The 26,082-nt window shown below is 42.6% G+C and overlaps 1 protein-coding gene across 1 annotated transcript in view; it reads right to left on the reverse strand.

Annotated features, from left to right (window-relative positions):
* Positions 1–1,255: 1,255 nt before the first annotated feature.
* Positions 1,256–26,082, reverse strand: part of LOC117219774 (alkaline phosphatase) — a 445,727-nt gene continuing 420,900 nt past the window's right edge. The window contains exons 8-9 of the mRNA XM_033469198.2: positions 12,767–12,888; positions 1,256–2,635 (exon numbers count right to left, since the gene is read on the reverse strand). Of these exons, the coding sequence (XP_033325089.1) occupies positions 2,240–2,635; positions 12,767–12,888 (518 nt within the window). The 3' untranslated portion in view covers positions 1,256–2,239. The remainder of the gene's footprint in view (positions 2,636–12,766; positions 12,889–26,082) is intronic.

The raw sequence follows: 26,082 nt of genomic DNA on the forward strand, positions 1-26,082 counted from the left end.
TTGCTATTACTTCAAGTGGAGGAGCGGTATTATTTTCGTTTTCAAATAAAGCGAAGTGGTCGATCGGCATCGAATAATGCAAACAATTATTTCTAATTTCAAGCAAAACTTGCCCAGGCCCGTGTCGCAGCAGCCTACGAACACCACCGACATAGGTCGCCGTCAAAATACATCCTCCTTATCGTACAAATTTACATTGCACCGAATCGTCCCTCTTCCCGCGCCTTCACTTCGTAGAAAGTTCGTTTATACAATAACCTTTACAAGATCAATTTGCTATTAACGCTGCGATCGTGGAGTTCTTGATTATAAAACTTCCACCGACACTCCTGGGTAAGGACGCGAGAAAAAGAGACAGAGAGAAAGAAAGGGATTGAAAAAAGAGATAGAAAGAGAGATAGAGACACAAAGAGGGAGAAAAAGAGAGAGAGAGACACACAAAGAGAGAAAGAGACAAAAAGAGAGAAAACGAGAGAAAGAGAGATATAGAGAGAACGAGATAAAAAGAAAGAAAGAGGGAGAGAAAGAGAGATAGAGACACAAAGAGGGAGAAAGAGAGAGACACACAAAGAGAGACAAAGACAAAGAGAGTGAGAGAACGAGAGAAAGAGAGACATAGAGAGAAAGAGAGAAAGAGAGAAAAAGGGAGAGAAAGAGAGATAGAGACACAAAGAGAAAGGAAGAAAGACAGATGGAGACACAACGAGAGAGAGAGAAAAAGAGAGAGAAAGAGAGGGAAAGAGAGAGAAGAAAAGAAAAAGGGAAAGAGAGAGAAAGAAAGAGAGATAGAGAGAGAACGAGATAAAGAGAAAGAAAGAGGGAGAGAAAGAGAGATGGAGACACAAAGAGAGAGAAAGGGAGAAAAATAGAATTAGAAAGAAAGAGACAGAAAGAAAGAAAAAAGAGAGAGAAAAAAGAGAAAGAAAGAAGGAGGGAGAAAAAGAGAGAAAGAGAGAGAAAAAGAGAAAGAGAGAGAGAGAGAGAGAGAGAGAGAGAGAGAGAGAGAGAGAGGAAGACGGTGCCACGAGACAGCAATCACTTCCACCGGGCTCTGTTTCCCGAACTCCATCGCGAGCGCCGCGCTTTGCTTCGTAGCCACCTAATATCTGTTTCGCCGTAATCAACACCCCTTTAATTGAACCGTCGAGTTCATCGGAACTCTTCGCGAGCCTCCGCCGGGAAAGTATCCCCGTCACGTACCACTTGTAAACCTCATTTAGATCCCTGCGAGGACTTCGAAAGTTGGAAAAGTTCACCGAGCAGTCTTGAGATAGTCATTATCTTCGCAAATTGTCCCCAAGCTGCTCCAATCCCAGCCCCGTTGTCATAGAATTCGAAATTCTTAGCGGAATTAGGAGACGACGACGACGACGACGGCGGCGGCCATTAAGCTCGTGTTCGAAGCGACGGGACGCGACGAGGAGAGGACCGAGGACCGAGCGGAGCGGAGCTGTTCGACGCGGCCGAATATCGGCCGGATTGACTCCGCGGACGACCCGACACCCGTGAGCCACGATAAATTGCCGGCGATCGTTTCCGCGTGATCCGCCGTAAAACACCCGGGGACTCTGGCGGCGTTTCGGCCGCGAGTCGGCCGATTTATTGTTGCGTGTTTCCGAACGTTTCCAGGACCGCATCCTGGCATCCAGGGATCATCCGTTGGCCGGTGACGCTGATTAACCGGCGCGTCTGGCCGCGCGCGATCCTCCCGCCTGGAAGAAGCGCCGCCGCCGGGATTAGCTCTTCCCCTCGACGCCGTCGCGACGGAACGTCGGCTCGACAGGACACACCGGAGCCAGTCGTGTTCAAGGATACCCTGGATTTTCCGAACGGCTTCGACAAGCGGAGCGGCCGCCCCTCGCGAGGGGCGCCCCGGTCGTTGATCAATCTGCACCCACGCGTTAAGAAAATTCGCGGCGAGCCTATAGATCGCAGGCTCCTTTGATCTCAGATTCGGCCCGTGATCCTCCAGTTCGTTCCGCCCGATAGAATGAAATAGACCCGGGCCGTCGGAGCCGCGTCAGGTCGCGAGGAGGTCGCGCGAAGGCTCCCCGAGCAAAGCCTCTTCGTCCGACTCGCAGAATCGTCCAGGATTCTTAATCCGCCGGTCCTGTCTGGCGGCCGGCGATCGTTTGGATCACCTGTTGTCCTGACACGGCAGATTATCCTGGGAGCTTCTTCGGGACGTTCACGTCGCAGGTAACAGGAAGCCATTCACTGGAAGAGAGTCTAACGGGCATTAACTCCTTCCCTCGAACGAGCACAGCAGAATGGCCAGGATAAGGGGCAGCAGGACACTGCTAGTCGGCGAACGGCATGCGGTCGCTTCGGGAGACGCGGCGGATTTCGTGGGTGGATTTCTAGCCTGGTCATTCATCACGTCGCTGGATATCGCGGCGCTGTTTGGCTCCGCCGAGGGACAGCTTATCGGGACGCTCATTGTGTCGTTGCTCGACGTGGAATCTCGGGAGCAACGGCTCGCGTGGTGGCCCAGGCAGCCGGCGTACGAGATGGCATGTGGTATATAGCTCTGGTCGATGCTGCCCGAGAACAAGACATTCGCCAACGGGCCTATGGCGAATACCGGCACGTCCTCTCCTGCGTGGGTCGCCCAGGCTCGCGGCACACCCGCCGTCTGGAAAACAGAATGAATCTCTGATCAGTCGAGGGGATTCGCGATTTCGGTCGTTTCGATGCTTCGTTCAACCTTTCGGATTGTTTCCACGGGAACTCGGATCGGGATGGAGTAGACAGGAGACAGGCGGTTCGTGTAATTAGGTGCTTAACGCTAGATTTGTGGAGCTCTAATTGCAGCTGTTGCATATTAGTTTATAAAAGTAACGATAAGAGTGCTGATTCGGTAGCTAGTGCTATTGTAAACAACTCGGAAATGTATTTTTGTAATCTGAATGATCGTAAATTGAAAAATTAGTGATCCGTCATTTTGACGGGTTCTGTAAGTCTAGTGTTAATGTAACAGGTAGATTACGATTAAGGGATTTTAATTACAAAGTAATTCAATTACGTTGTATTTCAATTGTATTGCGTCTCAATTGCATTGTGTTTCAATTGCATTTTATTTCAATTGCATTGTATCTAAATTGCATTGTATCTCAATTGCATTGTGTTTCAATTGCTTTGTATTTCAATTACATTGTATTTCAATTACGTTCTATTTCAATTACACCGTATTTCAATTACATTGTATCTCAATTACACCGTATTTCAATTACATTGTATCTCAATTACACCGTATTTCAAGTACGTTGTATCTCAATTACACCGTATTTCAAGTACGTTGTACTTCAATTACATTGTATTTCAATTACGGTAACAAGAAAATCCCTCTTGATCTATTGAAATGATCAAACTAAGGAAGAAATTCTCCAACAGCTGCTGCTCTCTGCTAAAGATGCACAAAATTTGTATTCTGCTTGAAGATCCGCAGTCTGCTGGTAGAAAGTCCGCTGACTGCACCTATTACTCGCAACTTCGCGGCCAAATAGCTGGAGTTCACGTTCGGATAAGTGGATTCAATCATATGTCTTGCTTAGTCCTCGGATTATAGCAATAGCTCAGGGTCTGTCACATAATTGAGTTTCATATAATTGGAGTGACGCTCGGTACTAGTTCAGATAATAGGAGTTCAGCTAATCCGGGTTAGATCGCATAAATAGAATTCGGATAAATGGAGCATGTTATCACGTTATCGATCGGGTTATCGTCTTAATTTCTTACAACAAAATATCAGTTTTTAATATTGTCTAATTATCTAATCCCTCTGACATCTCAATAAAAGTTAGATTGGCCCAATCCAATGGCCTTTGATTTGTTTTCGAGCATAATTGACTTTCAATTTATTGAAGAATATTAATTGAATTTATTCAATAATTTCATTCAAAATAGACAAAACAAAGGAGTTAAAAAAATTAACGTGTCTTACTTTTGATGAAAAAGACCAGAAAACGACCAGAAGGCACAGCAATTTGTCAGCCCACAGTAACCGATACCCTATCCCGTTTGAAAAGGCATTCGAATACTTGAAATACTTTATTAATTAATAAATAATACCTTGATTAATTAAACTCAAATACTCGCTGCAGATAAATCTTGCAAATAGCGTCGTACTAAGTTAGATTTTGGTCAATAATGGAGACTAGCCGAATGGACAGTCGTGTGCCCGCCATTTGGCTCACTCCTTACGACCGAAATTAACCTCTTCGAAATGTGCATCGAAATGATAATCACAGAGGCGGAGTGCCAATAAATCTCGTCATCAATTTCCAGCCGGACCGCGATTCCCCGGCATGAACGAAATTCCAGTCCGCGGCCTCGTTATCGAAACCAAGGGACACGGCCATGCAATTCCAACCTTCTAATTATGATACATGACCAGCTGATATACCGTGAGGCTGCCATTGATCGCGTTCAATGTGTTCGTTTACATAGAACCGTTCCCGGTTCTTCAACGTAGAACAAAAGTATATTTTCCGTTATTTCGTTGGTCAGGAAAAATAGATAAAATGCTTGAATTACCGTTTCATATAGGTTTCGAATATTTTTCTTTTAATGCAAATTTCAACCCCCGTTGGAACAGTGGAGATCCGGCTGGATAATTGGACCCGGGGGAATTCGCGCGACTCTAATTGGTTTCATGTTACATACTCCTAAATTTCGGTTCTTTGTCAGTCGCGTAATAGTTCCTTTCCAATTAGCGAATGTTTTCCTGCTTAACCGTTTAGCGCTTGGAACGGATATTAAACTATCACTTTTAAGAACACACTGCAACGAGTCGAATTTGCTCAAACAGGTTTCGAAAATTCATTTGAACGTTTTCTGTGCGGTTCATTGGACTGCAGATCTTTGCGCAGTTATTTTATGCATAAGTTTGTAAAATACGAGACAAAGTGTACATTGATTAAAACAGTAGTTCAGGCAGAGTTGTGCAGAATTATAATTGAATTACTCAAGGAATTTTGATTACAGAGTAATTCAATTATATTGTAGTCCAATTACAAAGTAATTCAATTATATTGGATTTAAGTTACAAAGTAATTCAATTATATTGGATTTAAGTTACAAAGTAATTCAATTATATTGGATTTAAATTACAAAGTAATTCAATTATATTGGATTTAAGTTACAAAGTAATTCAATTATATGTGATTTAAATTACAAAGTAATTCAATTATATTGGATTTAAATTACGAAGTAATTCAATTATATTGGATTTAAATTACAAGGTAATACAATTACATTGCATTTTAATTACAAAGTAATTCAATTGCATTGTATTTCAATTACAAAGTAATTCAATCACATTGTATTTCAATTACATTGGATTTCAATCACGTTACATTTCAATTACATTGTATTCCAATTACATTGTAACTCAATTACACTGTATTTCAATTACACTCCCGATTAAACCAACGAATAATTGAACTACCTAACAGATTTGCATTATGTAATTGAATTACAACCTAGTTATAAGTTGCAACATAATTAAATTACAATATAATTAAACTAGCGCAACTCTGAGTTCAGATGAATAGGAGTTCAGCAGAAGTTCATCAAGTTTCCCATAATTTCAATCCAATAAATAGAGTTCCACTGTACATATCGTTCCTTCTCGCTCCGATTAGTTCGATATTTTTCTACGATCGCGTTGTTTCCATATAAGTATTCTGCCAAAGTTGTATCCTAGACATCCGGGTGCACGTGCGCCGATAAATAGCTGCTTTTTTCCAAGGCTCCGCAGATTCTTTGGTTTCCAGGTTTCCCGGGGTCCTGTACCCGGGTCTACCACGCCGAGAAAGGAAGTTCGCGAGGGTGGTTTCGACGTGCGACTGAAACTCGGCCGATCCCTTTGACACGTACAGCACCGCGATCAGATGAAAGGAGCCGGAGCTCGCGGTGCTCGGGGAGGGGCGAGTGCAAGGGACGGAAATCTTTTCCCCGGAGGGCTGCGGGCGCGACCGAGTGCGCCAGCATTTTTATCGGGCATACACCTCGGAAATGCGCGTAAAACTTTCATCGAATTCAAAAGCCTGGCAGCGTCGCGATTCGTCCGAGTGAAATCGGCGCGCAGGATAAACTCGAGGCGAAGATCTTCCGCAGCATTTGCCGGGATCGCCCACGGGTTTCATGGAGTTCGGAACGATACTTTAACCCCTTACGGAACCGTCTACGCGAGATGGTATTGTCTAACCGCAGGGGAAACGGCGCCGCGCGGAAGCCGGATTAGTATTTCGAGTTCTTTCGTCGACGGAGACCGAGTCGTCGGGAAATATAACTCGCGTTATCTATCCGACGTTCTCATGCTGTCACCGTCGCGTCATTCGCGTGATATCCAAAGGGTTAAAGTGTTCTTACTTCGACGGTGTTCTTAGTTTGACTTTGTTCTTACTTCGACTTTCGGAATTTATGAAAATTTTGTTGTTAAAGCAATCGATTCACTCTTTCATTCTTCTATTTAAATCTTTGTAAATAAACGTCTCCTCGGAGGGACATAACGAAACTGTTGATAATTATGGTACCGACAGTATCAATGATTTATGTTTCGTGGAATCTGTATTAATGCAATTTTCTACCGAATTTTATTGAAATATTTCATGATTTCGAATGTTCTATCATTTCGTGGTTTATTTGATGCGTTTAGTTTGCAGGTAAATTTCTTCGAGTTTTCATACAATTTAATACATCGATTGACTATTTTTTGCAATCGAAGAACAAAATATTACAGTAAATTTTCCCTAATTTTCTTTCAATTTGTAGACAAAAATGGACAATTTGGGATGAGAAGATACGATTATTTGAGCCTTGCACCTCGCTTTTTAGCAGCGACAATTATAATTGTAATTATTGACAATCGGAAATTATAAAAATGAGCTGCGAGGCTCGAATAATCGTGTCTCCGCTTCCCAAATTCTCCATTTTTGTTTATAAGCTGAAGAAAAATTAAAGAGAATTTACTGTATTTTGCAGAAAGCTGCGCAGTCCACCAATGACCGCTCCCAACAATTGCTAAACACGTACAAAAATCATCCACATTTCATTCCCATCCAAACTGCTATTAAAAAAGCGTGTCTCCACATAATTGCTCTTGCTCGAAGTGAACGAACATAATCATTATTTTGCAGGAAGCTCCGCAGTCTACCAACGACCATCCGCAATAATTGTTAATCACGTAAAAAAATCATCCACATTTCATTCCCATCCAAACTGCTATCAAAAAAGCGTGTCTCCGCATAATTGCTCTTGCTCGAAATGAAAGAACATGCTCATTATTTTGCAGGAAGCTCCGCAGTCTACCAGCGACCGTCCGCAACAATTGCTAAACAGGTTACACAACCGTCCATATTTTGTCCTCATATATCTATCCCGACAGTTTTTCTCGAGCAGGCTCGCATAATTTACGTGACGTCCCTCCGGAGGAACCGGTGTTACACTTGCTGCTCGCGAGACGGTCGTTCCGTAAGATTTGCCGAAGCTTCCACTTCGTCTTCTGTTCTGGGAGCGATCGTGCCGGCGAAACTCGAGTTCCTCGTACCATTCCGTTCCCGTTCCACGCAAGATTTCCCGTGCAACGGGTTTGCTTTATTGCCCGTGTCATTGGTGCTCCTTGCTGCCTTTCCCAACAATCAGCCGAGAATTATAACATGGTCGACGGCGGAAAGAAAGTCGGCCGGATCGATGCGCTATTCATTTAACCAGTTAGCCGCGGCGCCTCCTTTTCAGAGCGCGCATTTGTACGTGTCGCGAGAATCGAGCGACGACGAGTATACTCGTCGAGCACAGAGTAGGTGTCGCTGTTGAAATATCGGGTCAGAAGGACGGTTTGATTTTGGAAAATTTACAATTTTATTACTGATATTTACTTGTTCACTTGACGTCAGCGTATACTATATAGTATATACTAGTATACTACGTATACTATACACACAATAAATGTAAAACGAAGGTTCTATTAAAATGGTTATAGTAGTTAATCATTCAAATTGCTGCTGTAAAGTGGTCATTGTCATCGCACATGATTAAGTCTTTCTCAGGTTATCTTTCCAACTCATTTCATGAGTTTATCTCAAATTAGTCGTATTTTTTATTCGTTTGTTTTATTCCGACCTAACCTCAAAATACTCTGAACACCTTGAAATTTGAGAATATGTTTTTGTTTTCGCTACAATTACAATTTATATAGTCAATAGTCATTAGATAGAGAAATGAAGAGAAAGAGAGAGAGAGAGAGAGAGAGAGAGAGAGGGAGAGAAATGAAGAGAGAGATAAATGAACAAAGAGACAGAGAGAGAGAAAGAAAGAGAAATAAAGAGAAAGAGAAATGAAGAGAGGGAGAAAGAGAAATAAACAGAGAAATGAAGAGAGAGAGAGAGAGAAATAAAGAGAGAGAGAGAGAAATAAAGAGAGAGAGAAGTGAACAGAGAGGCAGAGAGAAAATGAAGAGAGAGAGAGGAATGAAGAGAGTGAGAGAGAAATGAAGAAAGAGGGACAAGTGAAGAGAGAGAGAGAGAGGAATGATGAGAGCGAAAGAAGTCAAGAGAGAGAGAGAAAGAGAGAAGTCAAGAGAGAGGGGGGGGGAGAGAAGAGGTCGAACAACCCTCTTACGATAGTTCTGCAATTGTCTCCGAAATGTATAGTTCGGCGGAACGATATCTCGAGGAATTATTGTTCGCCTGGGAGAGACTTAAATATCTCGGACCGGCGCATTTGTCATCCGTCATGCAGCTATCGTAAGGCCGCGTTCATGGTGCGCTGCCATCCTCTGGAATTGCCCAGTTTCGTCAATGCCTCGTGAACGGAAATGACGTTCCGTCATTCGGAGGAGTAAACACGGTTACTACTTCGCCGAACAATCGCTGCCCCGCGACCCGTCCAATTCGATCGTAATAGCTGAATGTATTCCGTGTGTGAAACTCGAACATGCAGGACGAAGATCTCTGCTCGTGGGAACCATAAGTTTTCCGAGAGACCGTTCCGCTCCCGATTCTGCCGGACTAAATAGTATCGAATGGATTTGATTTAGGATATCGTTAAAGCGTTATCATGTCCTATCCAATCGTACGGCAGAAACAGGTCTGTTATTGGCAATGACCGGATTTCGTGCAATTTTTCAGGTAAATGTGTTGATCCTGTGCTTTTGTTGTTTCTAACACGTTGGAGATATCGACAATTATCGTGTCTTTATTTTCCCTCGTTTTCTAGAATCATTAACTTTATATTTATCCTATAGTACATAGGGAATATTTTTATTTAAATATATTTAATTTGTTAAAATCGAACACGTAAAAGACGGAAGTTCTTAAAATACCGAAAAAATTATTTGAATTTGTCGATAATCAATTCGAGAAATTTTCTGTTAAACTTATGGAAAAGCTTAAAAAAGTACCGAACGAATGAAGATCAATATTTCGTAAAATAAAAGTTGTTCTAGATAAGACGTCACAATGTTAATTGTGTTGGTGAAACATAATTCGATAGTCATCAAAAATTCTTTCGTCTTGCATATAATATAGTTTCATGGTTTCGCATGTAATAATTTATGTCACGCGAAAATATTTCTTCATATCTAATACCGTTCTCGCAGACAATACCATAAAACCGTACCGCAATCGTTATCGTGCTATTATAGTTATCCGAATCGCAGCCCTTCTAATTCTCTCTCAGCGACCCGCCGCGAAGTTCAACGAAACAATGCTCGTAAAAATTTATCGTTCGTCTCGAAGTAAGTTAAAAACTGCAATCAGACGTACGAATTCAACAGCGCCGTCGCATTCCGTAGTCTCCGAACGGGCTACGATTATTGCTTATCACTGCCGTTATTGTCCCACGACTTCGCCGCGCGAATCCGCTAAGTTAAAACTCGGCTGTAATCGTTGAAAAAATTCCCCAATGAACACTGTCGATCCGTGAAAAGCCCGAACGGTGCGCCAGCAGCAGAGAGGACTTTAATTCTGCGAGACCGTGTAGCGTGTCAACGGGTTGTCTCTGGTAATTTGGAAACGACGAAAAACTTGGTACCGAGGGGAATAATTAACTGTAATTTTCACCACGTGAAAAGACGGGGTCACTCGAACCAGGCCATCGAAACAAAAGCAGTTCGGCCAACCGCAGTAACTGGTGGTTTTCCTAATTTCGATCTCGATTTACAACAAAATTGACGCTTTTACCAACAGACCATAGATTCAGGTGACCGAAACTGTACACACATGCATTTAAATTTATCGCGAAATATTTTTAATTTGTCTGTAGTTACTACTGTTTTATAATTTACGGTTTACTTTAATTGCAGACAGCCTGCGATACGCGCGCGCGAGTAAAATTATGACTATAATTATTCTCTGCGTTTCTCCAAATTTTGAAATCGTTCATAGTAGTTTTCAATATCATTCAATGTAATTGTTTAAGTGATATTATAAAACATTGATCGCGTTGCAAACCGAACATTTATTTTAACATGAACTCTTTGATTTGAATCCTGCATAATTTATTCACACATATTGCTCATATCATGCAGGTATTCCTCTCATAAAAATTTGTTCTTACATCAGACGACTCAGTCTGAAATAAGTTAGGCTCAGAAAGCCTAATCGGACAAAGGAACATTCTTGTATGAAAGCAATTACTCTTGGAAAACTTTCTATCTAAAAAGATTAAACAGTAAAAATTGAAGTATGGAACAGTAATTCCTGTTTTTCATTAACTTTGTATAAAGTCACGCCGCCACAGACAGATTCAAGAAAAGATTTAAAAAAAAGATTTTTAAAAAATGCCATTTTACTGATTGCCGATTCTGCCGAAATTTTCGACCCTGCACTTTGTATATTTTTAAGAAAACCGGAATCCACGAGTGCATTGTAATTCTTTCGACTACAATTAATTATCCAGCGTTGTGTTAACAGTGGATATCAGAATGAAAAGACGTCCAATAACCGAGAATTACATACGTCGATCTTTCGCAACTTTGAGCGCTTAAGTAAACATTTCCTGCTTTCATGTTTCCCGTACAGCGAGTCCCGTTGAAAGAGACATTTGATTTATTTCTCTTTTCTGTGAAACGAAGTCGCCATTTATATTTCACCGAAATGTACACGCGTGTGTGTGTGTGTGTGTGTGTCGTATCGCTGAAGCCGGTTCGCGAGCGGCAAAACGACGGCGCGTCGTTTCGCGTAAAAGAGCGACCGTTTCCATATTAATTAATGCAAATAATGGCGCACAGCTCGACGGGGCGTTTCTTTGCTCGACGCGCAATCTGTCGATTAATCAAAGGAGCGCGCGGATCGGCCGAGGCAAACGTTAATGAGCACCACGGAAACCGGATCAATGATAATTGTTCGCACGTCCGTCGTGATTTTAATACATCACCTCTCTCGACACTTTTGTGCTGTACAGTCGCGTCTTCGATGGACTCATTATCGTCGGACGCAAAACTTCTCGCAGTCTCGATAATATATTTTAACACGTTTATAAATTGCAACGCTTAATCAACTTTACTCGCACTTCGTATTTTTAATCCGCGCTTCTCGCGGAGCTTTTATCAGCTCCATGGAGGAATCTGTACGTATTTTTTTCCTACCGATTGCAGCTTAAAGCAACAATCATTTGGTGCGAATGAATAGAAATTTTGGAATTCGTTGACCATTCAAGTTTTTATAGAAATCGTTTCACGATTAATTTGGTACCATTAATTGACAATTATTCCATAGATTTTCGATAAAGACGAAGAACAATTAATTAGTGAAAATTACTGAACATACGTCGATTTTTTAAGAGATTTTGCAATGATTCTGTAATGATTTTGTAATGATCTTATAATGACAATAATGACGCAAGTAAAATTTCGACAACGCTTTTAAACCTGCAGGACGGTTTTTCCGAGTTTTTATAAATGCCAAGTTTATTATACATTTTCAGATTAAATTGTATCGTCGACTCGCACGCAATAGACGGGAAAATATATCATAGAATACGTCGTATAAATATTACAGAAAAATAACCAGTGTTATCAACAGAAATAAAACACAGTGCTAGCCATATCACCCAGCTTTCCCTAATTAGAATGCTGATCTGGATAAACTATTTACCCCAAGTTAAAAATTACGACACGATCCAAAGTGGCCTGTCTAAATTTGAGAAAAATCTGAAAATTAAATATCTTCGAGAAGCCTGTTCCTGAAATTTGACCAATTCGATCTAAGAGAAAGATATAATTTTGCAAAACCATTACGCACTCATTCGCCCGGTAAAATTACGACCCCGCACGGCATGCAGCAATTTGGCCAACGATTACGAATTCCTTTCGAGGGAACCGCATTTATCACCTCTGCCCGTATCTGCCGTTCCCATCGGCATCGGTCTCACTTTTGAACGCTGAATAATAACTGACGAATAATTTTATCGAAATAGCCGTCGGCACCGCGACTGTACAACATTCATTAATTATGCCCTATGAGCTGGAAGGCACGTGTTCCGCTGTTAGATTAAAACTCATCAAGTCCGAGGATCCCGCGGAGTATCGCGCCGGTGCAGGTAAAATATGCAACGGCGCTAGGGTGGGAACGGTGAAAAGGAGACCGGGCGAATATATGAAGTTCGAAGAGCTTCATCGAATATTTCGCAATGGACCCTCGACGAAACGTGATGGATTTTTAAACGCGGCCCGGATATCTATCTCCGCTAGATCATTTTCCGATCCAATAAACAGTGACGTCATACGCCGCGAACCAGGAAAATGAGCCGGCCTCTTTTTTACCTGAATGGAGTCCTTGCCGCCCTCTCGTAATATATTCCTCGGATGCGTGTACCCGGGCCCATTACTGTACAGCAACGTTGTATACGACTGTCCATCAACGTCTGACATCTTGCTGTCGGAACCTGGGGGGAAAAAAATGAGCACGCAATCAGAACCGCGATCAGACGAACATCGATCAGGGACAAACAGGTAATGAGAGGACGATTAAGGGGTTTCGTACGCTCTGACGAACACGAAACGGTCGTGCATGGTAGAATTTCACCGTTGATAAGTATGATGATAAGGTACGCTGACATTTGTTTATAAAAGATTTTGTTCACGAAGTAGGCGTCGGTTATAGAGTAAGAATTTTTACGGAGACCGATTTTCGAATTTTTACGAAGAAAAGAGAAATTTAAGTATGGCAGGAATAATAAATACAGGTAATAATAGAGTAAAATGTATTATATGTAGGAATAGATTATATTTTACTCTATTCTTATATATAGCATGTATATAGCAGGAACAATGAATACAAGTAATAATAGAGTAAAATGTATTATATGTAGGAATAGATTATATTTGACTCTATTATTACAGTACATTCTATATTGTTATATACTTCCATATGGATATATTATAAATTAAATTAAAAATTATATGTGCTTCGATCTTTTTAACTATCTCATTTGCGTCTATTATGCATATATTTATTCCTATCTATGAACAAATGTATACATAATAGGTACAAATGAGATAGTTAAAAAAATCGAAGTACATACCATTTTTAATATATGGAAGTATATGACAATATAGAATGTACTGTATAGGAAAAAAGAAGAGGAAAGAATAAATAACGAAAATCTATGAAGAACAGAAAACTATATCTCATCAGGAAACGTAATTTCGGGGCAGCAATCCGCGTACTGCGGCAGAGAATAGCATAATGGAACATGCTTGTGGATTTACGTATCAAACGCAAGCTGCTTTATAAAGATTAATTTTTTAATAGAATAATTAATTAATGTGTACGCATTAATCCTAGTATTTATCGATGAGTCTTATAATTTTGTAGTTCTGATAAATCAGAGTTAAAATCCGGTTCTAAAACGCCGCAAGCTCTCGTTGTCTGACCACAACTTGCCATTTCTCCTTCTAAGTGCTTATACACGCATTCGCGCGTGGCTGACAAATATTTTCAATCATTTTATCCTGAAAAATGCAGCTTATTCTTTCCACATGTAATTACACGGTTCCTAGATTTTTAATTACAGGTTTTCATCTGTAAATTCTATAAGCTTCGTCCGAAGTGAAACAGAATAAAAAGTGCAATGACGAATTCCGTGTGTAAATTTTTCAAACCAGATGAAAAACCATGTTACCAGAATATTGTATCAGTAGACTACATAAAAGATTCATTCGAATTCTACTGCTTTTTTACTTTTAACCATAGGTTCTAGTCCAACCAACATGTTCAATTTTTCATTCGACTTTGTTCGGTGCATTTTATCTCAGCTTCGCTTTGAAACTGGAAAATAGAAAATATCAGCACTATTTTCTTCCGGCCCTCCGCCGGATATTGTGCATAATTTCACAGCACGAAATAAATGGTTAAACTCGGCTCGCTACAGTGTTGGTGCTACACGATTCTCTTTGTAAAGTTTTTGCAACACGATATCGTTAAAAATGTGCGTGCAACATGGTTTTATTTGAAATTAGCGCTCGATATAGTTCTGAAATTCGACACGATTCTAATATTCTTACAATTCAATATGATTGTAATTTGTTAACAAATTTTCATACGATTCAATATCAGTCGAATTTGGCGTCGAATTATAAATAACTCGAATTATAAAATTCTATGAAATTTTAACTTCAGTAACATTCGATTAACTTATTCGAATAACGAATTCATTCGATTCAAGAATTATACGAATTATTCGATTCAAGAATTATTCATTCATTTCGACCAATGAATTCCCCGAACAAAGAATTACGCGAACAAAAAAAAAAAAGAATGATACAAACAAATTCATTCGAACGAAGAATTATGCGAATCATTTATATTCCAGCAAAGTACGCGAACAATTTATTCGAACAAACAGACGGAACAATCTACGCCGACCAACAATTTCCGACTAAAAGCAATATCTCCCAACAATCATCTTAGACAAACATGAATTCGAAACAATTCGAATAACGGCCAACTGTGTTCCGAAAACACCGCAGTGCCCCATTAATCACGAAGCGAGGCGATTGCGCGAGTATGGGCGCCAATTAACGAAGCCGGTTTTCATTTTCCGTGAGACTGGTCTACGTACAACAATGCGGTCGACAAATATAATAGGATCCGCCGCGGAGAATTCTTCGAAGAATGTTGAAAATCGTTGATAGCCGGTTATCCGAACGGCGAAGCATTCGAAGCATCCCGGGTTCCGTCGGCCAGCCACCCGGCCGCTTATTAAATATGTGTTCCATCGGGCGGAAAGTGTTCGGGAACTCTTACGAATCTTTTATACAGTGTGCGGCCGGTTTGCGTGGGCGGCCGCGGAACGAGCGGCCGGCGAGCGGCGGGAGCAACAAAACGCCCCTTAATGAGCTCGAGGTTGCCGGAGCAAAAGAAAATGAAACATTCCGGGCGAAACCCGACCGAGCGATGGCGGGAAGGCGAAGAACGCGGAAGGCAGCCGCGGTCATCGTTTTCGCGGTGCTCGAACATTCCGCGAGCCTCGAGGTTTCGAGCCGAAACCCGATCTCCCGGGCCTCGATCTTCCACCCTCGATCTTCCGCAGCGTCAAACGCACCTCCGTCGGAGCTCCGAGGAACGACGGAAAGAATCCCTCCCGAGATTCCACGGGCGCGGTTGCACGCCGGATTAAATGCTGTTTAAACTGCCGTCGCTGCAAAGCTCCGGTGTGGACGCTGCGAAACATTAATTGTTAGGAGAGCAAAAGAGAGGAAGAGAGAGAGGGGGAGAAAGAGGGACACTCGGACCCGTCGTTCCATGAATAAGTGGCTGTTCGCTGCAGACAAAAGCAGGCGGAAAGAGAGGTAAAAAAGCTGAGTCGAGCCGAGAGCGCGGCAGAAGAAGACGTAAGAGACCAAGGAAACCGGAAGAATGGACTCTAGGATATGCCCGCCGGTGGATATGTTTTATTCAAGAGCGTCCTCCTTCTTCCGGGAACCTTCAAAAATAGACCGCCGCCATTTCACGCTCTCTGTTGTTTAACAATGTATAATTTAACCGTTTATTTGCCGTGCAAATGTACCGTTCGCATTAAGCAGCCGCGGCTGCTCCTCCTGAAAAATCTCGAGGATCTTCGTACCCTACGCTCGAACCCATGCATATATGCAGACCGGCTCTAATTGCTTGTTACATTTATTTTGTCAGCTGCTGCGTCGTCGCAGCGCCGGTACTCGTCCGGCGACCAGAGCTGCACGCTTGCGACGAGCTGCAATTGTTTTCGAACGAGACTTCAGTCTTGGAGAAGATCACTTTTTAGTCGGTCGGTTCAGACGATCCTAGGTGCCCCGAGTTCCGCGCCTTTGAGCCGGTTTTTCCTTCGCCGAGGCTTTCGTTAAATAGTCGAAGTTTCATTCGAAGCACTGAAACCATTTTTCGATTTTTCAGAGTGACAGAAATTGGTGATTTGGTCGTTGGAAATTGGTCATTGTTTTCAATAAAATAAAGGTGTTTTTGATTCTATTTTTCTTTCTTTTTTACGGCTGATTATTACGTGACAGCATTGGCGCGAGCGAATTTACGAGTAGCGACGTTCAAAGATACGAGCAGAATTTTCACATCCTCTGTCACGCGGTCCCTCCACCTTTCATCGTGTTATTTGTACCGCTGTTCCAAGAAGGGGGTCACGATTGAGCGACGTTCCGCGATAGGCGCTCTCGCTTCAATTTACAAGACGAGCTGATACACATCGGCAGGCAATCCTCTTTATTCCGCCCAACCTCGACGGCAGAAAATTTCCCGAACGGCGGAGCTAACGTTGATAGTTCGTAAACTACTGCCGGTAGCGTTCCAACGGTAGCTCTCTTATCGGTTAAATTAAACGACGGGATTCGTCGGGGGAGTTCAACTTCCCTACATCGTTCTCAATGGCACCTCGACGCGCGAGAGCGCATCGCAGTATCTCCCGTAATGTCGACATCTTGTAAATTGTGGAGCCCCGTTCCGGATGATTGAGCTCGCCTCCTTATTATACGATTCTCTAACGACGCCGCTATTTCTTCGCGAACAACCCGAACGAGATGACGAGTGTATTCATTTAAGCTTGTGATTAAGCGAATCCATTCAAATCCGATGTGAAAGAAAGAAATTGTTGCGCGCACTGCGCGGCCTGCTCCGCTAAAATATGTTTTCTCTCTGTAGTACGAAAATAACGCGAGATACGCGACGGAGAGCGTTGTTTGTAAAATGCAGCTTTCGCACGAGGAACGACGAGCAGAACAATGGCACAATGGCACAAATAAACGTTGCAGTAATTTATTTAAGCAACGATGTATTCCATTATCTCATCGTAGAACAGCGATCAATAGGATTCCTTTATGATTCTCAACCATTCGTCGCACAAATCGTATTAATTTATACGAATTTTACGAAGCACCTCTCGACCGCGGTTCGAGTATCGCGCATCGTGCTAAAAAAACAAGCTCCTTAGGTACGATCGAATGAAATCGAGAATTGTTGTTTACAATAATGAACGACGCTAACGCGTCTGAACGGGTAAAAACAATTCCGCGTTTATTTCGAACAGAAACACGCCGCTGCTCGCGACCGGAACGAACGAAAGCAATTTTATACTTATCGCCGACGGGAGAACGCTGCCATTGGATCCGAATTAAAATGAATTTGATCAATCGGGCCATCGATCGCGGGGGGGGGGGCATTGAATACGCGATACGTCATTCGACGGTTGTATGGAATTATAACGGGTATAATTGTACCAATCCGTTCCGCGATTGACATAATCCGATCTCGAGAGTCGCGGAACGCGGCGGAGCTTAATTGTCGGGAAAACTTCGGACGCGGAAAAGTTGGACAATGGTGTACAGCCCATTGTTGGCGTTCGAGTTTCGCGTTCCCGTTGAAAAGCGATCGTAAATGATCCTCCGTCCGCCGCGAATGAAACGCGAGCACTTTAATTCGGGGGCCAGGTCGCGCGCCTACTTTCCTCTCGCGCCGAAGACGTAATTCCCTTTTTCTTCTTTCCTTTTCTTTTTTCGCGCGGGCTCCGACTTATTTAATGGAGCGCGACACCGGCCTCCGGGAATTAGCGGCCGATGCACTTCGGCGGAGGTCGATGCGCGCAGGCCGTACTCTTGCCGAACGTGCTTTTTAGGCATTAAAGAAACGTCCGGCGTCGTTCTCGTTACACGGCTAAACGCCGGCGGAATGGAGGGGCCCCCGTTACCCGACGTTATAACGCTTTGTGCAGCGTAGTTGAGCCGATTACCGGCCAGCCATTCTGCCATTAAATATTAATTACGGCGCGGCCAACAATGTACATTAGGAGAGCACCGTCGAGGAGGGACGATTAGAAAAGCCGAGGGCCCCCGCCGCCGGTTCGGTAAACACGCGGCGCGCCGGCCGAACCGAATCGCCACAGGTCGATAATGATAGAACCGCAGCTGTCGCGACACGACAAAGAAACTCGTTTCACCGTTCTTCTATGGCCGAGGAATTGCACGGGTCTGCGAAAGAATTGGAAACCGGCGCTCGCGCTGGATCATCGCTCCCCAAGATTAGCATCCCAACAATTATTTATCGTGGGAACGCGGGGAGCAATTGACTCTCCCGGGAAATAAAGGAAACCTGCTATACGGGCGAACGTATTATGGAACGTCACTTCTGACCATGCGATAGATTGCGTTGCTTTTATGTGTCGCTTTCCACGGAACACGCTGGAAACAATTGTTCTGTCTGCTCGCTGCAGAGTTCGGCAAAATTTTGTTCGGACGATGTCGAATTCGATCGAATATCAAATTTATCTGCATTAACATCCAGCCTGAACGAGGCTTTGCTCGAATAAGAATTCGTTCGAATAAGTTTTTTATTCGCATAAGAATTCGTTCGAATAAAATTTTGTTCGAATAAGAATTCGTTCGAATAAGTTTTTTATTCGAATAAGAATTCATTCGATAGAATATAAAGTGTTGTTTCATAGTTTATGGATTTATTTCGTCCATATTACTTGTCCAAATTATTCGAATAAAGAATTACTCGAATATATCGTTCCCAGTTATTTATATAATTAAAATGATCGATATTATATATAGTTCCCACTTATTTATATAATTCGCATGATTAATAAACAGTTTCCACTTATTTATATAATTCGCATGATTAATATACAGTTCCCACTTATTCATATCATTTGCATGATTCACGTATCGTTTTCACTTATTTATCTAATTTGCATAATTAATATATCGTTACCAAGTATTTATACATACAATTCCCTCATTTATACACGAATCCTGACATTTTGATTCCGCAAAGAAAGCAACGCTTTCAATGTTCACAAATTACAGTCACTAGACGGATAAATGTCGCGACGATACAGCATTTAATTCATTAACCAAACGATCGTCTAAATTATAGCAGCAGCCGTTTCTCTGAATCCGATGGCAGAGCATCGAAAGAAGATTTTCCTCTCGAGAACGAGGACAAGTCGTCGGAAAGGTTCAAGGTGAAGAGAGGAACGCAACAGAAAGACGTCGGAATCAATGCGCCGTCGAATGTCGGATGCGGGGAATGCAGATTTATAGCGACAGTGGTCGCATTCAGAAATCTTCGCGAGAATAACGGGGGAGGAAAGAGCCATAAAGTCGGGCGTCAACTCGGCAAGGTTCGGGACACGCGGTTTTACGAGCTCTCTCTTTCTCTCTATCAGAGAGCGACAGATCAGTATAAATTAGGCTCTTTAGAAACTCCCTTTCGTTGATATTCCCGCGAATACAGGACACCGAGGTAAAAAGTCGCGCGACACTCGAGCCGAAGAAAGTACTGCGGTAATGCGACTTGATCTTGAACGTTCCCGCCTCTCGTTCCCGTTCAGCCCACAATTAATTAGACTGATTACGCACAACAAGCCGTCCCGCGGACAAATTTAATTAACCCAGATTTGTCGTCGGCTTTCGCCGAGCTTTAAAGAGCAATCGTCCGCAGTGCGGAGGACAATTGATCGAGTAATGTTGAATGTATAATCTCGGTTCTTTTCTTAATCTCAGTTTTTGATTTCTTGTAACCGTGTATACAACTTCCGATCGTGATATTATAATACATTTTAATTAATTTCAGAATAACAAGGCATTACAGCCTCTTCTTCGTTTCAAACTTCATTTTAAGTTTCACGGCAGTATTAATTAACACGCGCAGTGTCTTCCACGCTGTTCCGTACCGTTGCCTGCAGAATTTTGTTACAGATGCACGTAATCTCCGCGGTCTACTTACAGACGATTATCTTAATGGACATTATATGGAGGACGTATGTTCGTATTAAGCAAATCGATATCGTATACCCTGACATAATGGGGTAGGCATAAATTGGTTTCAGATCATTGAAACCGATACCTTACGGACTTAATGAAACATGCAACGAAAGCATTACGTAGTCCAACGTAACCATTATCCTCGATTCCCTTGTATCGAACGTAGGTATTTTGGAATATCTTATAGCTATAGCATATATACAGAGTGTCCCATAATTATGGGACAGAACTGGAAAGGGGTGATTCCTGAGGTTATTCGAAGTAACTTTCTCCTTAGCGAAAATGCAAACCGAAGCTTCGTTTACGAGTTATTAACGAAAAACAGTGACCAATGAGAGGCGAGCTCGGCTGGCGGGAGGCGGCCGAGCGGACGAAGCCCGGTTCTCCTGATTGGCTGGGTCGCCACGCGCCAGCAGATCTCGCCTCTCATTGGTCACTGTTTTTCGTTAATAACTCGTAAACGAAGCCTCGGAGAAAAATTTTGTAAAGGAAAAAATTCCTTCAAATGACCTCAGGAATCACTCTTTGCCGAGTGTTGACATAATTATGGAACACCAGGTTGAAGAACAATAAGTTCTGCTGTCCATCGATCAACGCTTTCAACGAAATATTCTCTTCGCAATCGTTCGGAGTCAAGGTTAACGATCATCCTACGAGTTAACGTGTCTCCTAAGCTAACAACTTTTTGACACGAACGGGTTAATACTTTTTTATGAAGAATATCTAGATGCGTCAGCTCAACGTAAAGCAAGATGAAATAGCTTACCTAAATAAATAAATAAACTATCTTAACGACAAATTTGGTCAGTCAACGATGCAGACGTTGGTAAAGAATAAAGCTCCCTGTTTCTTGCAATGAAAAAATTGCCACTATATCATTCTAACCAGCTCGAATGCCCCGAACAGCATGATTCGGGCCACTCGTCCCTTCTCAACGCAATGTCGCACATTGTGTGACCACTCTGTGCCATCTTTTCGCCGCGGATTTCAGGAACGCTGATCGGTGGCCGGATGATACATCGCCGCGGACCCTTCGGCATAATTGCTGTCGGACGCGGGGGATGAACGGGCAATAACGTCCCCGCGACGTTCATATCGGAGGCGATCCGGAATGCGGCAGGGCAGAAGTTCACTGGGCGGGCCCGGGCAGAACTTCTCGGAATGCGTTGAAGTAGTCCGGGTATCGAAGCCGGTAAAGGTCGTTCGTTCGAGGATCGTTTATAAATCAGTTCGGCTACGTAGCGGTTGCGGGTCGGCCCTATCGTTGATCCTGGCCCACCGCTGGAAGACGTCCGCCCTCGGCCTGGTTGCATGCCGGTCCGAGTCAGGGCCATTAACTACCGGCTATATAAGATCACGAAAGCGCATCACCGACGCGAAAGTTATGCGATGGCAGCGACTCACGAAAGTGGATCTGTTCCGATCCCGCGTCTCCTCTCTTTCGGCGTCCCGAGCCCCGCGCACCCTTCGAAGTTAAATTAGAGAATGTAGGCTGCGCAGCGGTGGCCAGCGGCAGGGGCGGGGACGGGGGACGGACGGGGAAGGCCGATTTTATGCCGGGACACGGATTCCTTGATATCATCGCCGTTCCAGATTTCTTCGCTATTTTCGTAGCGGTTGACGAGCTGTAAGCGTTCGCGTAATTGAATCGTTGGGGATCCCTGGAGACTTAGCTTGCGCCCGAGATTCCCGCCGTCTTTGCCGGCGCGGATCGTCGCTCCGTGAACATTAGGATCCATCTACTTTTCGGGATGTTGTTATTTTAGACGTAATTGTAGCGGCTCCAAGAGGATCCGCCGCCGGCTACCATCAAGTCTGGCGGCGCGTCTTTGCTGGAAGACGGCTCGTCGCCGCCACGGCTTTCGCCGCTCCCGGAATACGAAAGCTGAATGTCGCGATTGATGTCGCGGCCTCGCTGAAGCTAATGAAAGTCGTCGGTGCTATGCGCCGCGGCGCGGCTGCGATTGCCCCTGAATTTAGTCGAGCTGCTTGTTACGTGCACCGGGTACTCCTGACGGACGGCCGGCATGTTAGAATCTAGCCGAGGTAGCGATCTTTTCTATTAGAATTCTAGGGTTATTGTCTCGGCGAACTTCGGCAACGTTGATTGTTCCGAATAATTCGAAATGTATCGTATCGGTGTTTCTGGTGTGTTTTAATAATTGTAATAACTTTATTTATTGCCGCGAGAGAAAGCTAGAACAACGTAGCAGTCGCACAAGGACGGATAAAATGTAAAAACTAAATACTGAAAAATAAATGGAAAATAATCTTGATATTATCTTGACGCTAACTTAAAACTGAAAAGAACTTAAATATAAAAAAGTAAAGATCCACATGCTTTTTGAATATTCTAGACGTTCGAAACAACGTATTTCCAACGATTTGATTAAAAAACAAGCAGAAAGTTTCAAGATCGATGTACCCACATTTGAACTATCTAGAATTATAAGTCTGCAATTATAGCATCTAAATGAAGAATTGACGATCCTGTTCGTGAAATTAAAAACAGCAATCTTAAATAGTAAAATTAGCATATCTTAAATAATAAAATTAGCAATAAAAACAGCATATCTTCCCAAAGACAACACATCCACTTTTGGATAATCACACATAAAATGACCACATTCGAGCAGATTATTATTCAAACAAATGTATAAAATACAATGCGCTGATCAGCGTCCACTTTGAATAAAAATCCGAGAAATGCACGCAAATGAAAAACTGTCGAACTCGTTCATAGCATTAACTATAGACGAACCTATCGCACGTGGGAAAATCTATCTTCTCCATGGGTTCGAAGAATTAAGATTCGGCGGACTCTTATAATCATGCGATGCATGACGGATCGATAAGGAACCCATAAATCATACATCCGATCGAATTAATCACCGTACGGTTGAACGGGCCACAACAAGGACCGGGGTTCACTCTCGTTTCGCGCGAAACCCCCAGATAAATCAATCTCCCTTGTAGTCGGCCTCCAAATCGAGCGTGTTCTCGAGAATCGCTGCGTCAACGACGCGCGACATTCGCTCATTCGTTCCAATTTCAGCTCCGCTTGAAAACCGTAAACCCCGATACATCATGCAGGGGCTTCGCTTCACGATTGCAGACAGACATGAGCTAACGAAACGGTTCGGGCGTCGAACGAACTCGGCCGGTTATCGAAAATTAAATCCTTTCTCGTTCGCCCGATTGTAACACTTTATGGACGGAGTAACTCGATTCTAACTGTTCGATGAAGAAGGGATTCGCGACAGTTCTTCGGCGAATGTTGAACATTTATCAAAGTACGATAGTAACGACTGGAGATAATACGTTGTTTCTGATTAAAGCAAAAATGATACTCTTTATGATACGAAACGATCAGATAATTGGGAGAAATCGACAGAGTATTGCTGTTGTTTCGGAAAATGATTCCATCAAATTGTATTTATTTTTATGAACAAATGGAACTTCGACGTGTTCAATAATCGATATAGTTGTATGCTGCAAAAGCTATGAATTGATTTCCACATTTCTAGTTTATATCGTGCATTTTCATTCGCCCATTGCATTTCATTTCATTATATTAAATTGTTATTCATTTCATTATTTTTAACTGAACGTTCATACATTTCGTACTTCGAATATTATATGTCTATTTGTTACAATATTTTATACTCTGTTGGGTGGATATTTTTATCCATTGTATACAATTATTAGTAAAACAAAATATTAAATGAAAATAAAATATTAGACAAGTACTTCGATATTAATGTTTTCTCTATTTTCACCGTAAAACATATAAAATCTTCGTGTCGAAGTTTTTATGCTTGATCACACAAATTGATCATTCAAATACTTCACAGCGAATTTGCAACACCTAAAGATACGTTCGCATAATTCAAAGTTGTACTACCGCGTCGCGATTGTTCAACTTAATTTACCACGTTGAAAAACGATTGAGACAATCTTATTTTAATAATAGTTTCCTTTTATTTTTCGTTCGCGTCACCGAATATATACTTCTCGGATAGAGAAAAAGCAACCGCGAAAAGCTGAAGCAATATAGTTTTTAAACGCTGTATATTCTACCGAAGAATGGTTCGTCATCTCGTGGTTTCATGTGAAGGCAACGTATGTCACGTCCTCAGTCGTGTCGCCGCTATATGTATACTACTCGTTCCGTTATATTGCGTGTCGTCCATAACATGTTACCGTGAAAACATTAAACTTTATTTTTCAAGGCGGGAAAAAGGACGAGACACGCGTTTGCTTCGCGTCCGGCGATACTGTTTCCAGCGTGAAAACTATGTTGCATCACAAAATGCATTTCTAGAATATTTTCATATATATATATATATATATACATATATCGCTGTGTACCAAAATCGCATTTATACATCTCGTTGTTAATTATTACCATGAATACGGTACAATTTACGCTTCTTTTCACGTAATACAGTCGTTTTACGTGGACGTTTATGATGAATAGCCTGCAAATTTGATGCATTTACGAGAAAAACGTGTGGCTGCGATATAAATCACGAGGAACATCGCAACAGCTTATCATTGGACTGCGGATTTCGCGCATTTATAGTTAAATTGGGTGCTTACAATTTGTAACAGCGTAAAAATTAACATTTTAGAACGTCGATCTATTGTTTTTAATCTATTAAGATGACTCGAGGGAGAACGAACTTGCCATTTAATTTCTCTATCTTGCATTTGTCCGACAATTTTTATTTCGCTTAAGAATCCGCGGTCTAGTTAGCACAATCGTCGCGACACTAATTTTTAACCAGGTTTCTGAAATTCATTTTCATTACAATATATCAAATAAATCGAATGCCACTAGGACTTGCAGAATACAAAATCGCTGAACTAACATTTCCTACGAAAAATCTTCGCTTTCCAATTTCGGTCGCATCCATTAACACGTCCCGTGCCACGTGTACCATCGATGGTACACGCTTGCATGTTTACTTAGTGAACTGTACAAATTGTTTACAAGAAATTTAGAACCGAAGAATCAATTTCCACCGCAAGAATGGGCGTTGATAAGTTTTTGTTACGTTGTTATGTGTACGAGAATTAATAATTGCACGTAATACATCAAGTTTTAGTAAAATATCAAAGTGTGAAGATTCGAGTAAAAAAAGCTCGGCACGGAACGTGTTAAATAACTTTGATATTACATTCATTTTTCGCGTCGATGTTCGACTGTTCGACGCGTCAAAGTCGGTTAGAACGAGAAAGAAACGTCCCCGCGACCGACACAGAAAATACTTGCAATTAACATGTTGCAGCGCGGCCGAAGGAAACTGTCGCCTGCGAGGCAAATAAACAGCAAACTTTCGCGACTGATTAGGCGACGTTTCAATTGTGTACCGTCGGGGCTATTTGTGCTAAACACCGCGTTACTTCGGGAACGAGCACACATCCAGGGGAGAGACCGGCTGGCTCTAGATTAGACGGCCGAGGCGCGACGGTTAATTTCAAAGCAAAGTTGCCGTGCAAAGTCGCGAAGCGTCGAAGCAATTTAGCCGAGGGTTCCGCGACGCAACAAATGTTCCCGATTGTAACACGTTGTAACCGTGAAACCAATGACGCTGCGGGTTCGGCCTGAAACTTTAATCGATGTATCGCAATGTCGACGGGAGCGTGCCGCGCGCCGATGCGGTTCTGCGCGAGCCGTGCAGACAGCCTATACTGGATGGAAGAGCGATGTTTCCTGCCGTCATAAAGCTGCCGCGTCGCTGTGGCATGTTTATTACCGCGGTGGATAGCAGCCAGGCGAACGGCTGCATTCACGAACTTTCCGAAGCAATAGAACATGAAGGAGG

Source organism: Megalopta genalis, chromosome 5 (genome assembly GCF_051020955.1).
Source record: "Megalopta genalis isolate 19385.01 chromosome 5, iyMegGena1_principal, whole genome shotgun sequence".
In the NCBI taxonomy this organism is placed as follows: domain Eukaryota; kingdom Metazoa; phylum Arthropoda; class Insecta; order Hymenoptera; family Halictidae; genus Megalopta; species Megalopta genalis.